Source organism: Myotis lucifugus, unplaced genomic scaffold (assembly GCF_000147115.1).
Source record: "Myotis lucifugus unplaced genomic scaffold, Myoluc2.0 scaffold_85, whole genome shotgun sequence".
Classification (NCBI taxonomy): domain Eukaryota; kingdom Metazoa; phylum Chordata; class Mammalia; order Chiroptera; family Vespertilionidae; genus Myotis; species Myotis lucifugus.
Window position 1 is genome coordinate 4312389 of NW_005871133.1, and position 17681 is coordinate 4330069.

General features: G+C 48.4%; 1 protein-coding gene across 1 annotated transcript in view; it reads left to right on the plus strand.

Moving 5' to 3' along the window:
• Window positions 1-16790, plus strand: part of LOC102419302 (disintegrin and metalloproteinase domain-containing protein 21-like) — a 29128-nt gene extending 12338 nt beyond the window's left edge. The window contains 3 exon segments of the mRNA XM_006091041.2: window positions 12287-12311; window positions 14536-14616; window positions 14618-16790. Coding sequence (XP_006091103.2) covers window positions 12287-12311; window positions 14536-14616; window positions 14618-16790 — 2279 coding nt within the window.
• Window positions 16791-17681: the final 891 nt, after the last annotated feature.

Here is a 17681-nt window from a genome sequence, read left to right on the forward strand (position 1 = left end):
GTTCCTCCCAGCTGGTAACCTTGGTGGAGTCCTGCTGCATTGGGGTGAGGGCCTTGTATGGAGAAAGCTCTGCCTCCCCTCTTCGTCTGTGGTTTAGATTACAAAGTACCTCGAGGTACTTTGGCTTCTGCTGCCTGCCTCCCCTGGCAGATTTTGTTTTACCTCTAAAGGAAATTGATTTGGAGTTTTCAAACTGGCTGGCTTCCTGCTCTGTGAGACGTGGCTCTGCCCCAGGACTACCTGGTCCAAGTCCCTGATGGATGCCACCCCTCCTCTGTGCAGCATCTCTCATCCCCTGGAGCCCTCATTCAGTGCTCAGCACTCCCCTACCACTCCAGGGACCTGCTGAGCCTGGGCCCCAGCCTGTCACTAGTCCCCCACAGCCCCAGGGTCCTCAAACCAGACTGGGAGGGGCTGGTGGGTTGACCCCTTAGGCTTAGACAGAGGAGTGCAGACACCAAGTAGGCACTCCTCCCTCCTTAGCCCCTTCCCCGCAAAACAAACAAACAAACAAACAAACAAACAAAAAAGTCATGAGCACTGAGTCTGTGCTGACATCCAGCTCCTGGAAGGCTGGGCCTGCGCAATGTGACCACCAGAGGGGACCCATCTGCAGAGTGACAGGTGGAACAGGCCTCCCAGGGCAGCTGGATGCCTACCTGGCCCCAAAGCCATCCTTCAGCCTCCCATTCACCCCTGCTGAGGGGAACCAGGTGTGGTTTCCACCCAGCCCAGCTGCCTGCCTTGGGAGGTGGCAGAGGTGTCACCCTCTGCTGGCCCGCTCCTGTTAACTGCAGAAGGTAGAGTCATCTCTGCAGCCCAGTCAGTGCCCACTGGGAGCCAGACTAGCACATCATTCCCATTTCACAGACATGAGGCAGGCCTAGGCGCTCCCCTCAGCTGGGTTGGAGCAGAGTTGGATTGGGAATCAGGACAGTCTCTGCCGCTGATGTGTGTGGTCCCCATTTTCATGAACCCAGGAGGCTCCAGGGCCCTCTGTGTATTTGTCACTGCAGCTATGTGCTTAGGACATCCTCAAGGCTCCTCCAGGTTGTAGCCCATGCCAGAGTCTCCCTCATGTTTAAAGCTGAGTAATATTCCTTCCTACAACTGGACTTCCATTGTTTACCCATCATAGGTCCATGGACACCTGTGTGGCCCCCACCTTTGGGCCGTTGTGAATAGTACTGAGAGGTCCCTCCAGGGCACAAGCTGGGATGTGGTGGCCAGGACTTGTACGCAGTCTCTAAGATCAAAGCTCTCTGCTCTTTCCTCCACACATTGCAGGAACATCCTGCCAGGTGCTCTGCTCAGAAATAGGAGGGTACAAATCTGGAATCCAAAGTCTTATCTGAGACAATAACCAAGATGGCGGCATAGGTAAACACCGGAGACTGCTGCCGCAAACAACCACTTCAAAAATACAACTAAAAGACGGAACAGACATCATCCAGAACCACAGGAAAGCTGGCTGAGGAGAGACTCTTCAACTAGAAGGAAAGAGAACAGCATACCGAAGCTCAGAAGAGGCGCAGCGTGGAAAATATAAAGGTACCGAGGTGCGCGTGCAAAGCGGGCTGGTGGCTGAGGGCGCGGTTGTCGTTTTCAATCAGGAGGGAGTCTCAGACTCTGGGCTCCAGATCCGGGCGAGTCTCTAGGGACTCAGACTCAGATGGGAGAAGCGGGATTGTCCGGCATCAGTTGGAATCTGAGGGCAGCCTTCTCTCCGAGGTTTGCAGTGGCGGCCGGGGTTCTGAGAAGCAGAGCCTCTAGGACCGGGACTGAGAGCAGCCATAACTGCTCCCTCCACCCGCCCTGTTGATCCCGCCCTGCCCAAGCCCTGTGCAGAGCCATTTGCTGGATCGCCTCAGGCAAAGGCTAGATTAGCACCTCCCCAGAGGACAGAAGTTTTCCACAGAGCTGATTCTCACAGCCAGTCAGCCTGGTGGTCAAATCCCTCTAGTATTAACTACAACAATCAAGGCTTAACTACAACAAGACTGCGCACAAAGACTACTAGGGGGTGTACCAAGAAAGCGTAAAAAATGCGGAGACAAAGAAACAGGACAAAACTATCAAGGGAGGATATTGAGTTCAGAACCACACTTTTGAAGTCTCTCAAGAGGCTTCTAGAGTCTGTCGATAAACTTGATGAGATGTACAGGAAATCTAACGAGACCCTCGATGGTGTGATAAAGGACCATCTAGAAAGTAAGCATACACTGACTGAAATAAAGAATATTATACAGACTCCCAACAGCAGACCAGAGGAGGGCAAGAATCAAGTCAAAGATTTGAAATGCGAAGAAGCAAGAAACACCCAACCAGAAAAGCAAAATGAAAAAAGAACCCAAAAATACGAAGATAGTGTAAGGAGCCTCTGGGACAGCTTCAAACGTACCAACATCAGAATTATAGGGGTACAAGAAGATGAGAGAGCGCAAGATATTGAAAACCTATTTGAAGAAATAATGACAGAAAACTTCCCCCACCTGGTGAAAGAAATAGACTTACAGGTCCAGGAAGCGCAGAGAACCCCAAACAAAAGGAATCCAAAGAGGACTACACCAAGACACATCATAATTAAAATGCCAAGAGCAAAAGACAAAGAGAGAATCTTAAAAGCAGCAAGAGAAAGAAACTCAGTTACCTACAAGGGAATACCCATACAACTGTCAGCTGATTTCTCAACAGAAACTTTGCAGGCCAGAAGGGAGTGGCAAGAAATATTCAAAGTGATGAATAGCAAGAACCTACAACCAAGATTACTTTATCCAGCAAAGCTATCATTCAGAATTGAAGGTCAGATAAAGAGCTTCACAGATAAGAAAAAGCTAAAGGAGTTCATCACCACCAAACCAGTATTATACGAAATGCTGAAAGGTATCCTTTAAGAAGAGGAAGAAGAAAAAGGTAAAGATACAAATAGTGAACAACAAACATGCATCTATCAACAAGTGAATCTAAGAATCAAGTGAATAAATAATCTGATGTACAGAATGAACTGGTGATTATAATAGAATCAGGGACATAGAAAGGGAATGGACAGACTATTCTTGGGGGGGAAAGGGGAATGGGAGATGCGGGAAGAGACTGGACAAAAATCGTGCACCTATGGATGAGGACAGTGGGTGGGGAGTGAACTGGGAGGAGGGGAGTTATGGGGGGGAAAAAAAGAGGAACAAATGTAATCTGAACAATAAAGATTTAAAAAAAAAGAAAAGAAAAGTTCTTGGATTTGGTTTAATAAAAGTTGAAATAAAGTTCTTGACAAAAAAAAACAACAACAAAAAAACAAAGTCTTATCTGAGACCTGGGACCTGGGGGGGGCGGAGGAGCACTTCTCAAAATACTGCTGTGTCTACTACCACCTAGTGGCAGCATATGATAATTGCAGGGAAACCTTGCATCCAAATAGGCAGCAGGCATAGGCATGTGGGTATGGAGACAATGACCACCCTGAGCCAGCTCCAAATCGGATGAGGCAGAAGGTGCTGGAGTCCAGGCTCCCATGTTTTAGTCTTTAACGGTGGCACATATGTCCCTCTTCCCATCCAGAACACAATATTGTCTTTGATTTATTGTGCTGGCCGGGGTTAGAGGGACATTTAAGAACTTCTACCTGCAGTGTCACGATGACACTAAGGACCCTATGAGAATGTTATTCTAACTGCTGAAGCTGTCAATCCCAATTACCTACCTGGGTTGGCCTGAAGACCACTGAACCCACTGTAATCTCTACGCCAGCTAGGACTCCACTTATGGACTGATGTCCAAAAGCTGACACTATAACAATGTCCATGATGATGTTTTCTAGCTCTGGGCATCCATGTCAATGCAGACGCTATATCCAATGATCCTCTCAACTGTAAATATTTATATGGTTGGCATACAAACTCCCAAGAAAATGGCTATAGATCTCTTGAGGGAAGGACTGAGATAATCATTACATTATCTACACTAATAAAAGAGAAACATGGTAATTAGTGTGCGACCGCTACCCTTTTCATTGGCTAATCAGTGAGTATATGCAAATTAACTGTCAGCCAAGATGGCGGCCGGCAGCCAGGCAGCTGGAAGCGAACATGAGGCTTGCTTGCTCCAGTGACTGCAGACTGCAATGTTCCCCGCCTCACTTGCCGGCCTCTGAGTTGCAACTCTAAGCAACTACGTACTATGTTGCAAATGTAGAAGCTAAAAAAAAACCCAGAAACCAGCTTTCATTCAGCCGGGCTTTAGCAACATTGTATCGATGTTTTCAGCGCGAGGCCTCAGAGCTAAAGCTGGCCCCGAATAAAAAAAAAAAAAAAGAAAAAGAAAACAAGGAGCAGTTGGAAGCTTCAGTCACTTGCTTCCGGAAAACAGCCCTCAGCCCCTCACCCAGACTGGCCAGGCACCTCAGTGGGGACCCCTACCCTGATCCAGGACACCCTTCAGGGCAAACCAGCCGGCCCCCACCCATGCACCAGGCCTCTATTCTATATAGTAAAAGGGTAATATCCTCCCGGCACCAGGATCAATGTGACAGGGAGCAGCGCCCAAACCCCCTGATCCGCCCTGCGGCTCTGTGTGTGACAGGAGGCAGGGCCACAACCTCCCTATCTGCCCTGCTCTGTGCCTGATAGGGGGGAGCTCCCCAATCCCCTGATTGCCCTGCGGCTCTGTGTTTGACAGGGTGCAGTGCACCAACCCCCTGATCGGCCCTGCTCTGTGTGTGACAGGGTAGAGCCATAACCTCTCCATCGGCCCTGCCCCGAGTGTGACAGTGGCGGCGCCCCAACCCCCTGATCGGCCCTGCTCTGTGGGTGATAGAGGGTGGCGCCCCAACCCCCCTCCACGGGCCTTGCTCTGTGTGTGACAGGGTAGAGCCATAACCTCCCCATTGGCCCTGCCCTGAGTGTGACAGGGTGCAGTGCCTCAACCCCCTGATCCGCCCTGCTCTGTGTGTGACAGGGTATGGAGCCCCAACACCCCTAATGGGCCCTGCTCTGTGAGTGACAGGGTGGTGCCGCAACCTCCCCATCGACCCTGCCTTGAGTGTGACAGGGGGCGGTGCCCCAACCCCCCAATCGGCCCTACCCTGAGTGTGACTAGGGGTGGCATCGCAACCTCCCAATCCGCCCTGCTCTGTGCATGACAGGGCGGCGCCCCAACTCCCCAATCAGCCCTGCTCTGAGCCCAACCAGGGGCTGCACCTAGGGACTGGGCCTGCCCTCTGCCACCCGGAAGCAGGCCTAAGCCAGCAGGTCATTATCTCCTGAGGGGTCCCAGACTGCGAGAGGGCACAGGCTGGGCTGAGGGACCCCTCCTCCCCCCGAGTGCACAAATTTTTGTGCACTGGGCCTCTAGTATCTATATAAATAAAAAGCCAGTGACTGTAATGCCATGACAACCAGAACGACCAGTCACTATGACACCCACTGAGGCCAGCGAACCCTCCCAATCGGGGGTGGAGCCGGCCAGCCAATTCCCCTGTGGCCCCTCCCTCCAGCTGGCCCTGCCCCTGATTGCCCCCCTTACCCCAATAGGGAGCAGAGCCAGCCAGCCAACCTCCTGCAGCCCCTCCTCCTGCCCAGCCTCACCCCAGATCAGACCCCCCACCCCAATTAGGGCAGGGCTGGCCAGCCAGCCACCTGCAGCCCCTCCCTGCAGCTGGCCCCATCCTTGATGAACCCCCACCACCCCAATCGGCTTGCAGCCCCTTCCCCAGACAGCTCTGCCCCCGATCAGCCCCCTCCCCAACCCCATTTGGGGGTGGATGAAGCAGAAGGTGCTGGAATCTGATTGGGGTGGGGCCTGCCGGCCAATCGCTCTCAGCCCCTCCCCCAAGCCAGCCAGGCCCTGATCAGGCCCTGATTGGGATGGGCCAGCTGGCCAACCTCCTGCTGTCTCCTCCTCCCGACAGGCCCAGCCCCAATCTGCCCTGATCGGCGCCGGGCCAGCCAGACCTCACCCATACAGGAATTTGTGCACTGGGCCGCTAGTCTATATATATAAAAGGCTAAGTATCCGTCCTTCCCTCCAACCAGTAGCTATGATGAGCAATGACCACCAAGGGGCAGGTACTCTGACCAGTAGCTATGATGTGCACTGACCACCAGGGGGCAGACGCTCAATGCAGGAGTTGCCATGACCCGCACTAGCCATCCTATCTAATAATAGACAAACATGGTAATTAACCATACCTCTGACATGCTTCCCATTGGCTAATCAGGGCGATATACAAATTAACTGCCAACCAAGATGGCGGCCAGCAGCCAGGCAGCTGAAGCGAACAGGAGGCTTGCTTGCTCCAGTGATGGAGGAAGCCAAGGTTCCCCGCCTGCCGCTGCCGGCCTCTGAGCTGCACTGTAAGCAACTATGGTGCAATTATAGAAGCTAAACAATCCCCAGAAACCTGCTTTCAGCCAGCCAGGCCTCAGAGCTGGAGTTGCAACAGTGTTTCAATTATAGAAGCTAAACAAAGCCCAGATACCTGCTTTCAGCAGCCGAGGTCTCAGAGCTGGAGCCAAGCCTCAGAGCTAAAGCTGGCTCTCAGCTCCAGTGACAGCCATAGAAGGTAAATAAATCCCAGAATAAAAAAAAAAGAAAAAAGGAGAGGTTGGGAGCTTCAGTCACCCACCAGCCTGAAAACAGCCCTCAGCCCCTCACCCAGACTGGCCAGGCACCCCAGTGGGGACCCCCACCCTGAAGGGGGTGTGACCAGCTGCAAACAGCCATCATCCCCTCATCCAGGCTGGCCAGGCACCCAAGTGGGACCCCCACCCTGATCTGGGACACCCTTCAGGGCAAACCAGCTGGCCCCCACCCGTGCACCAGGCCTCTATCCTATATAGTAACAGGGTAATATGCAAACTGACCCTAACAGCAGGAAGACTGGGAATGACTGGTCACTATGACACACACTGACCCACCAGGGGGCAGACGCTCAATGCAGGAGCTGCCCTCTGGTGGTCAGGGCGCTCTCTCATGGGAGGAGTTCTGCTCAGCCACAAGCCAGGCTGATGGCTGCCAGTACAGCGGTGGTGGTGGGAGCCACTCCTGCCTCCTCAGCAGTGCTAAGGATGTCCGCTAGCAAGTGGACATCCCCCGAGGGCTGCCAGGCTGCCAGAGGGATGTCTGATGGCCATCTTAGGCCCAATCCCCCAGGAAGCAGGCCTAAGCCAGCAAGTGGTCATCCCCTGAGGGGTCCCAGACTGCGAGAGGGCACAGGCCGGGCTGAGGGACCCCCCCTCCCCGAGTGCACAAATTTTTGTGCACCGGGCCTCTAGTTTAAAAATAAACAGCACCACAGACCTGGTATTGACAAATCAACACTCGGCTTCCCCCAAGTGGGATACAGGCCCCGCCGTCACCCCGGAGTGACATCTCACCAAATTGCAGCCAATGCTGACAAGACCCCATGGTGTAAAATGCGGCCCACAGCCCAGCCCAGCCCGGAAATAGTTGCTGTGGCTGCCAGGTAATGACGTCATGCAGCAATGCTCAGCTTCCTCTCCCTAGCAACTAGCCTCCTTGGAGTTTCTTCAGCCCAGGAACCCGATTTGCTTTATAGCCAGGTGCAAACATTTTACAGTTCAACCAAATGTTTGTGAAGCATTTTCCTGTGCCTCGTCTCATTTGATCCTCACAGAAGTCCTGGAGTAGGTAGATAGGAGATTCAGTAGAAAGACAATGGAGACTTAGAAAGTTTAGACACTTGACCCGACTGAAAAGAATAAATGGTGGAACTTAAAAATGACTTCAGGTTTTCTCACTGTGCAGAATAGTCAAACGCTGCTATAGTTCAATATTTTACCCTTTCTTCTCCCTGCGTGATCTATAATAATAATGTGCTTCATGTTGATATTTACTTCTGAGTTGCTGACAATTACCTGAAAGCGAAGTTGGGGTGCTTCACTGGGCTGGAAAAAGTTTAGCTAAATCAGAAAGCAGATCTAATTAAGCAAGTTTATCTATCCTATATAATAAAAGGCTAATATGCAAATAGACTGAATGGTGAACAACCAGACAACTAGTCACTATGACATGCGTTGACCACCAGAGGGCGTGTGCAGAACATGGTGAACATTGACTGCAGTGGGATGGTGGAGCAGGTGAGTGGGGGTGCCAGAATAAGGCAGGGCATTGGCTGCTGTCATCAGGGTGAGCCTCTGGTGGTTACTAAAAATTCTTTGCTCCTGCGTGCCGCGGTCCCACCTGGCATTCACACCTGCTCCTGGCGCTGGCCCTGCTTGCACCTGCTGAAAGCGCTGGAGCTGCCGTTCGCACCCACTGCCAGTGCCAGCCCCACTTGCACCCACAGCTGGTGCCGGAGCTGCTACTCACACCCACTGCCGGTGCCCAGCACTGGTCCCAATCACTCGGCACCATCAGCAGGTGCGAGCAGTGGCTGCCAGCCTGATTGCTCCTGAGGGCTTCTCCACCTCCCCCTGCTCCTGAGGGGCAATCAGGGCAGCAATCACCACTCACACTTGCTGCTGGCACCACCCTCCATTGCTCCCCACCATTAGTGGATTCGAGCAGAGCTGGCACCATCAGCGCATGGGAGCGGCGGGAGCAGGGCTGCTGGCAGACAGGGGACTGGGGCCATGGTGGGAGGGGGTGGGTGGAAGCACAGAGGATGGGCTGAGACCCGCCCCTGTGCCTACTGTAGGTTCTCGGCCCACAGTTCCTTTCAAGGTGCATGACTTTGTGCACTGGGCCCCTAGTCTATCCTATGTAATAATAGACAAACATGGTAATTGACCATACCTTCGCTACGCCTCCCATTGGCCAATCAGCACAATATGCAAATTAACTGCCAACAAAGATGGCGGCTATTTTGTATACTGCAGGCAGGGCGGGACAGCGCAGCCGCCAGCGCGAGCTGCCATCCTGGGCTGCAGGCTGGCCCCAGAAGCCCCAGAAGCCCCAGAAGCTGGTGATCATGGGGAGATGGGGGTCCCCTGCCCAGGCCTGACACCCCTGGCGGTGGCATCAGGCCTGGGCAAGGGGCCGATCCTGTGATCGGAGGGTGATGGGGGTCGACGCCTCTGGCCAAGGCATCAGGCCTGGGCGGGGGGCGGAGCTGGCAATCAGAGGGGTCTGGGGGTCCCCTGCCCAGGCCTGATGCCTGAGCCAGAGGCATTAGGCCTGGGTGGGGGGCAGAGCTGATGATCGGGGATATGGGGGTCCCCTGCCCATACCTAAAGCCTGGGCCAGAGGCATCAGGCCTGGGTGGGGGGCGGAGCTGATGATGGGGGGGGTCCCCTGACCAGGCATGACACCTCTGTCCGAGACATCAGGTCTGGGTGAGGGGCCCATCTGGTGATTGAAGGGTGATGGGGGTCGACGCCTCTGACTGAGGCATCAGGCCTGCGTGAGGGTGGAGCCAGTGATCAGGGGGAGATGGGGGTCCCCTGCCCAGGCCTGAAGCCTGGGCCAGAGGCGTCAGGCCTGGGGGGTGGGGGGAGGAGGCAAGCCAGCAATTGGTGTGAACTACAGAGGAAACACCTTTTCTGACCGCTCATTGGCTAAGCTCCCTGTATGCCACTGGTAATATTCTTAGTAACTTGTATAATAGGAATCCAAAAAGGTGATCTAGGGTTTTTCACCACACTCCTGGTGAAAAAAACGAAGGTCCGCTGCTAGAGGACTAAGAAATGTCATATCCTGCCCTAGCTGGTTTGGCTCAGTGGATAATGCCTTGGCCTGCCGATGGCAGGGTCTGAGTTCAATTCTGACCAAGGGCATGTACCTAGGTTGCAGGCTCCTCCCTCGCCAGAGCCCAGGTCAGGGTTCATGCAGGAGGCAACCAATCAAAGTGTTCCTCTCACTTTGATGTTTCTCTCTGTCTTTCCTTTTCTCTTCCACATTCTCTAAAAATCAATGGAAACATATCCTCAGGTGAGGATAAAAAAAATAATAAAGAAATTATTATTATATGAAAGACACATCTTGAAAATGCCTAAAGAAAGTTGTCATTTTTTCATGGTGAAGGGACTGGAGTCCGTGTTGATGAAAAAACCTTGCTGGCTATGGTGACTGGCAGTGGCTGCAGCAGCGCGGTGATGGGGCTGGTGCCTTCCCCTGATCAACCCGGTCACCTCCCACAAAGGGAGTCCAGACTGCAGCTTAGGCCCTATCCCCAAGGGGATCAGGGATAGGGCCTAAGCTATCACTAGGACATCCCCTGAGGGCTCCCAGTATGTGAGAGGGGGCAGGCTGGGCTGAGGGACACCCCCCCCCCCAGTGCACAAATTTTGTGCACCGGGCCCCTAGTATATATATAAGAGCCTGAGCGACCGAACAACCAGTCGCTATGATGCACACTGATCAACAGGGGGCAGATGCTCAACACAGGAGCTGCCCCTTAATGGTCTGTCTGTTCCCATAGCAAGAGCATCACTCAGCTGACCTACCCGGCCCAGCAGCCCACCAGCCAGGCGGCAGCCACTCACTTCTTCAGTAGTCTTGCAGGTCCAATCTCCAGAGAATGGGCCAGGCACCAAACAATCCCTGACAGTGCTGCTGGCCTCCTGGAAGTTGGCCTCCAGCACTGTGGCCACTTCCCCTCCATAGATTCTCCTCAAGGAAGAAACAATATAAAAGTATCCACCAGTTGGCTCCTAACAACCAGCCTGAATGTCAGCAGGACGGGAATCCCAGGCTGCAAGGGTGTCCCATTGCCTTCCCAGAAGGCTGATCATGTCCCGGCCCAACCCCAACCCCCCTTAGGGTCCCACTGTGCACAGATTCATGCACCTGGCCTCTAGTACATATATAAAAGGCTAAGTTGACTCACACATGCACAATACATACAAACCTCTCGCTGGTACAAATTGCATGTATGTGTTTTGATCCGTCATTGTCAATCATAAATTTGGTTTACACATCTATTGTAAAGAAAGGGCGAATAGCAATATTAAAATATTTCTTCTAATTTCCTTTCAATGTGCACGAGTCCGTGCACCAGGACACTAGTGTTTGTCATAATGTTGATATGTCCTTCCTCTTAGGAAACCACCAGTCTCTTTAATCAACAGATTCTGGATCTGAAAATTGACTTTGTTCCAGGAAATGAACTGAGATCATGATTTTATATCCCTTTAAAAAAGAATCTATCCAGAGTTAGAGTTAACACTTTATTGAATTAGTTTTTGTCCTATGCAATATTTACATAGTTGAAATCTTATAGATGATATATTTTGGCAAATACTATACCATAAATTCTCTCACAAACCATTTTGAGCATATTTTTCTTAAAAACATTATAATTTATAGGAGATGCAATTTTAAAAACTTGTATATAAAACAAAATAGCAAGGTTATAAATTATATAATTTAAAATATATTGAATATGGTGCTCTAACCGGTTTGGCTCAATGGATAGAGCGTCAGCCTGTGGACTCAAGGGTCCCAGGTTCGATTCCAGCCAAGGGCAGCTGATTGATGTTTCCCTCTCATCGATATTTCTAACTCTCTATCCCTCTCCCTTCCTCTCTGTAAGAAATCAATAAAATATATTTAAAAATATATATATATATTGAATATGGTAATTTAAAAGGGTATTACAGAATATCAATATTGTCTTGATTACAGAAGATATGATGCTGAATGTAGAATTTGATCTTGACCTAGAAAGTTATTATAATGTAGTCCAATAGTGAGAAGTGATTAACATTCTAGGCCAGTGCCATTGCATGAGCAAAATTATTGAGCAGAAATGCATCTGCACTATAGGAGGCTATAGAATGGAGTTGAGGAGGCTACCCAATTCCATTTATATTAAAGTCAGACATAAATTTGTATAGAAATTGTGGAACCAGAGCAAGATATTCTTCAGAGGCAGTTGTTTCCGGGAAAGTGAAAGATTCTTGTTGCTAAGCAGCTAAATATAGAATCTAGTCACCTGAGAGACAAACGAGGGTGGGCTAATGTTTCCCTTTGTTATGTGAGGTCTCAACGACCAATCTTTGTTCATTGATGAGTGTAGTACTAACAGTCTAGGAAGAAAAGATCATGGAAACTACTGTTTCTTCTGCTGGTAAGTCATTCATCAAATTTGGCTCTATGTACAAGCTGATAGCCAGAATATTATGTTGGACTAGAGGCCCGATACATGAAATTTGTGCAAGGGGCTCTGCCCTCACAGCCCCACCTCCTCGGTCAGCCCTTGCATTCCCCTCTTCATCGGTAAGGTCGTCCGGACACTTGCTCTGCTGTTCGGTCTAATTAGCATATTAGCTCCTTATTATATAGGATAATGTGAAGTTTAATTTTTGTTTTGTTTTCCTTTTTAAAGATGAGAGAGACTTGAGCATGATGGGGTAAGGTGTTGTGGATAGGTTGACCTCGCGAGCCACATGCGGCTCTTTGGCCCCTTGAGTATGGCTCTTCCACAAAATACCACGTGTGGGCGCGCATGTACAATGCGATTGAAACTTCGTGGCCCATGCGCAGAAGTCGGTTTTCGGCCTGGGTGAGTCTATTTTGAAGAAGTACTGTTGATATTTGGCTCTGTTGACTAATGAGTTTGCCGACCACTGGGACTCTAGGGCAAACTAGAATGAATTGCTTACCCTAATTATCAGTTAAAAACCGGTAAAAATAACCTGACTAGTGTGGCTCAGTGGTTGAACATTGACCTATGAACCAGGAGATCACAGTCAGGGCACATGCCTGGGTTGGGGCTTAATCCCAGGTTGAGGGCATGATTGCCCTTATTATATTAGGTAGCCAACTGATGATTCTCTCTCATCATTGATGTTTCCATCACTCTCCCCTTCTCCTTCCCCCTCTCCCCCTGAAATCAATAAAAACACATTTTTAAAAACTGATAAAATAAGACAAAATAGAGTTGAAAGTAGGGAAAATTGACCGGATCAGTCCTCAAGTACATAGGAGATGTGATCTTGGATTGGGATATGGAGTGGGGTAAAGGAAAAGTAGAAATGGGCAATAATTCAGATTAGTTTGTACTGGTGAAAATCTTAGAAGCCATTTTATCTTTGAATTTGGCATCACTATAGATATACATTTATACTGTGTTCCAAAGTAATAAATCCATTTTATATTGTGCCCCAATGGCCGCAAACACCCCCCAAATTTTGGCATAAGAGTTGCTGTGGTGTATGGGAGTTTTGGTATAGAAATGGAAAAAGTATATGCTAGAATTAAACCAGTTTTCTTTCTTTTGCAAATTAGAATTACTGTAGAGCTTTTGGGAATTAAAGGTTTTGTCAGAAAGTGGTTGAAGTGATAGAACTGACCAACTAGACTCAAATGGAATGGAACTGAAGGCAGAGGCATGAGATTGAGAGAAATGGGAGATAATGAAAGACAAAAATATGTGGGTTCTCTTTGAGTTTAAGGAATAGGTATAGCATGAGTAAGGAGAGCTGGAATGATTAAAGTTATTGGTAAGTTGCTTGGGGTATAAGAAATGGTTTGGTTTTGCTTCATTTGGTGACGACGAGGTATAGATTATGACTACGGGTGGGTAAACTGAGGTACACTGAAGCTGAATTGGAGAGGTTGAAAAATCCTTCTGGTTTTCAGATGAGTTGTCTATATACTTGCTATTATTTTTCATGATTTTTGATGGAGCATAAGACTGTCTTGAAGTTTGTATAAGAATGATAGGGAGTGGTTAATGGAAGAGTGAGAAAAAAAAGTTAAAAATTAATGTAGTCAAATGTAGCAGGATGAATAGTTTGGAAATGACTTCATGGGGAATATAGGAACCCAGACTCTGAACCATGAAGTATATAGGGCTTCTGAGAATTGGATTTCTCTAAAGCAGCGGTTCTCAACCTGTGGGTCGTGACCCCTTTGGGGGTCAAACGACCCTTTCACAGGGGTCGCCTAAGACCATCGGAAAACACATATATAATTACATATTGTTTTTGTGATTAATCACTATGCTTTAATTATGTTCAATTTGTAACAATGAAAGTGGGGGTCACCACAACATGAGAAACTGTATTAAAGGGTCGAGGCATTAGGAAGGTTGAGAACCACTGCTCTAAAGTGAGCTTTAGGGAAAGCTCAAGTTTAATATGATAAGTATATGTACAGGAGCTCTGTGAAGAGGTTTAGGATTCATTTTGGTTCTCTTTCTCCTTCTTCCTCCCTCTTTCTTTGTCATAAAAAAAATAGAGCTGAAGTCATAAAGGAAGCGGTATGGACAGATGACATAGAAGGATTTGAATCAGGTTAAAAGAAGTATTGACTAGGGATTAATTCAGAGTCCAGCAGATTATTGGTAGTGGGTCAGGCATCTTCATTTCCATTTCCCCTACGCAAGCCTAATCAGATTAAATTAAAACCCAAGTACATCCAACTGCACCAATTATCAACATATAGCCAATTCTGTGTTATCTATAACCCCCAACTGCCCGCCCCCATTTATTGAAAGGAAATCTAAAGCATTTTCATGATTCATTAATCACTTTTCACCATTCAGTTCTTTCTCTCTCCCACTTTCCTTACTTCCCATCACCTTCCCCACCCTTGTTTTTATTTTCAATTTCAGCACTGAAGCTCTGCCAGGAATCAGATCCTTAAAGGCCAGCTCTGCACAATGACCAGCTCAGAGGCAGGAGCCAGAACAACAGTGCCTCACACACTCTTTTTGTCTGGATAGATGACTCCGTAATGGCAGCTCCATAATGGAGGCTAGTGAGGCCAGCGTGTCCATGAGAATTGTTATCCTGCTGCTCTGGGTTGGGGTGTTTCTATCCCTTTCTGGCCTCTCCCAGGCTAGGCTTTCTCAACACCTCAGCTCCCCAGAAGTGGTGGTCCCCCTGAAGGTGACAAGCAAAAGCAGAGGTTCACAGGTTCCGAGCTGGCTCTCCTATAGCATTCAGTTAGGGGGCTGGAGACACATTATCCACATGAGGGTCAAGAAGTTCCTGGTTTCCAGACACCTACCAGTGTTCACCTACACGGACCAGCATGTCCTCCAGGAGGATCAGCCTTTTGTTCCTGATGACTGCTACTACCATGGTTATGTGCAGGGGGTCCCAGGGTCCCTGGTTGCCCTCAGTACCTGTTCTGGAGGTTTTCAAGGAATGCTACAGATAAATGACCTTGCTTATGAAATCGAGCCCATCAGGCACTCTACCACATTTGAACACCTGGTGTATAAGATAGACAGTGATGGTACACAGTTCCCACCTATGAGATGTGGCTTGACAGAAGAGAAAATAGCACGCCAATTGGAGTTGCAAGAGTTGCCTAAGTCCACTCTGATGCAAAGTTCTTATATGAACTGGTGGACTCACTTGCGATTTCTTGAGCTGGCAATAGTTGTGGACCACTTTCGATACATTTACTCTGGAAGTAATGTGTCAGCAGTGCAGCGTGAACTACTTAATGTTGTCAGTATGATAAATCTCTTATACCGCCCTTTCAAGCTTAATGTAATTTTGACCGGAGTTGAGGTCTGGAATCAAAGAAACCTAGTTCCCACTGATGACATAGATCAGCTTCTGGATGACTTTGGTCTCTGGAAGTTTGTCAATCTTGATGGCCGACTGCAACATGATGTGGTCCATCTTTTCATAAAAAAATTTTTTGGGGTTAAGCTTGGTATTGCCTACACTTCAGGAGTATGCCGGAAGCCTTTTAATACTGGAGTTGATGTTTTCCTAGACCACAATGTGAACTCTTTTGCACTTACTGTGATCCATGAGCTTGGTCATAATATGGGTATGCAGCATGACACTGCATGGTGTGTGTGTGGTTTCAAGTGGTGCGTAATGGCAGCCATGAAACGGCTAACAGTTAAATTCAGCAACTGCAGTTATGCCCAGTATTGGGACACTACGATTCGTACCGGTTCATGTATTTACACTCCTCCATCTCCAGGGAATATTTTTAGTCTGAAGCGCTGTGGAAATGATGTGGTTGAAGAAGGAGAGGAGTGTGACTGTGGATCTGTAAAGCAGTGTGAACAAGATCCATGTTGTCTGTTGAACTGCACTCTGAGCCCTGGTTCTGCTTGTGCTTTTGGGCTGTGTTGCAAAGACTGCAAGCTCATGCCATCAGGGACTTTGTGCAGACAACAGATCAGTGAATGTGACCTTCCAGAGTGGTGCAATGGGATATCCCACCAGTGCCCAGAAGATGGATATGTGCAGGATGGGATTCCCTGTGGTGACAATGCCTACTGCTATGAAAAGAGTTGTAATAGCCACGACAAGCAGTGCAGGGAGATTTTTGGTGAAGATGCAAAGAGTGCATCTCAGGAGTGCTACAAAGAAATCAACTCCCAGGGAAACCTTTTTGGCCACTGTGGTCTAAATAGTACGACATACCTAAAATGTAATACCTCAGATATCTTCTGTGGGAGAGTTCAGTGTGAGAATGTAAGAAACATTCCCCATCTAAGAGATCACTCTGCTTTGCAGCACACACATATCAATGGTGTCACCTGCTGGAGTGTCGGTTATTATTTAGGGATAAACACACCTGATATCGGTGAAGTGAAAGATGGCACCATGTGTGGTTCAAGAAAGACCTGCATACAGAAGAAGTGTGTCAGTCTCCCCCTCCTATCACAAGTCTGCCTGCCTGAGACCTGCAACATGAAGGGAATCTGCAATAATAAACATCACTGCCACTGTGGCTATGGGTGGTCCCCGCCCTACTGCCTGCACAGAGGCTATGGAGGTAGTGTTGACAGTGGCCCGGCATCTGCCAGAAAAGGCGTGTTCTTTCTAGTTATGATTCTTAGTTTGTCTGTTTTGCTCCTACTGTTGACTACTGTATTTATATATCTCCAAAAATGTGTTGGTCCCTAGAAGACCAAGGCTCACCCTTCCGATTAAGAAAATGCCTCTAATTTAATATCTTACACATTATAAAGTTTTAGTTTCTTGGAGGTAGCAATGTTACATGCCTGAAGCACATTTCCAACAGTTCACCAAAAAAAAAATGCAGAGACCTTCCTTTATATAGATCAATATCAGAAACATTGCCATCAAGAAAAGGTCATTCCCAACATCTTCCTAACTACTATTCATTGTGTAAACAGCAAATAAAGCTCCAGTTTCCCTCTGAGTTGGTACACTTTGTGTTTCTTGAGTGCATATATGACTCATGGGAAAGCTGGGAGACAGACATCTAAAGGCCTATAAGTGAGTCTTGCCTCTCCATTTATTCCCAAAGTAATTTCTCAAAGGTAAAGAGAATACGTTCATTGTTGTCAACATAGTGAATACCATTTATCAACAGTTGGGTACTTATGTGATTTTGATTGGGATTGAAATTTGGAATCTTGGAAATGTTTTCCCAATGATAAGCATAGAACAAGTTGAGACTGCAAGGTCATGCCATCAACAGAATTCTGTAGAAACCAGGTCAATGAATATGACCTTCCAGAGTGGTGCAATGGGACACCCCATCAATGCCCAGAGGATGGATATGCACAGGCCTGGATTCCCTGTAGGGACAGTGTCTCCTATTATCAAAAGAAATGTAATGAAGTTGGGAAAATTACTTAAAATTTCTAACATTCTGCTCCAAAATCTGAAAAGGAAGAGGATGCTATTGCTTGTCCCACCCAAACTATTGGGTCTATTTGGTAACCCAAAGAAATTCCTGTTAAAGTATAAACAAATTATTGTTTAATAAAAACTCCTGGCCCTGTACCCTCTGTGTTTTCTAACCAAGTTTGTCTGCTTTCTGTGCCT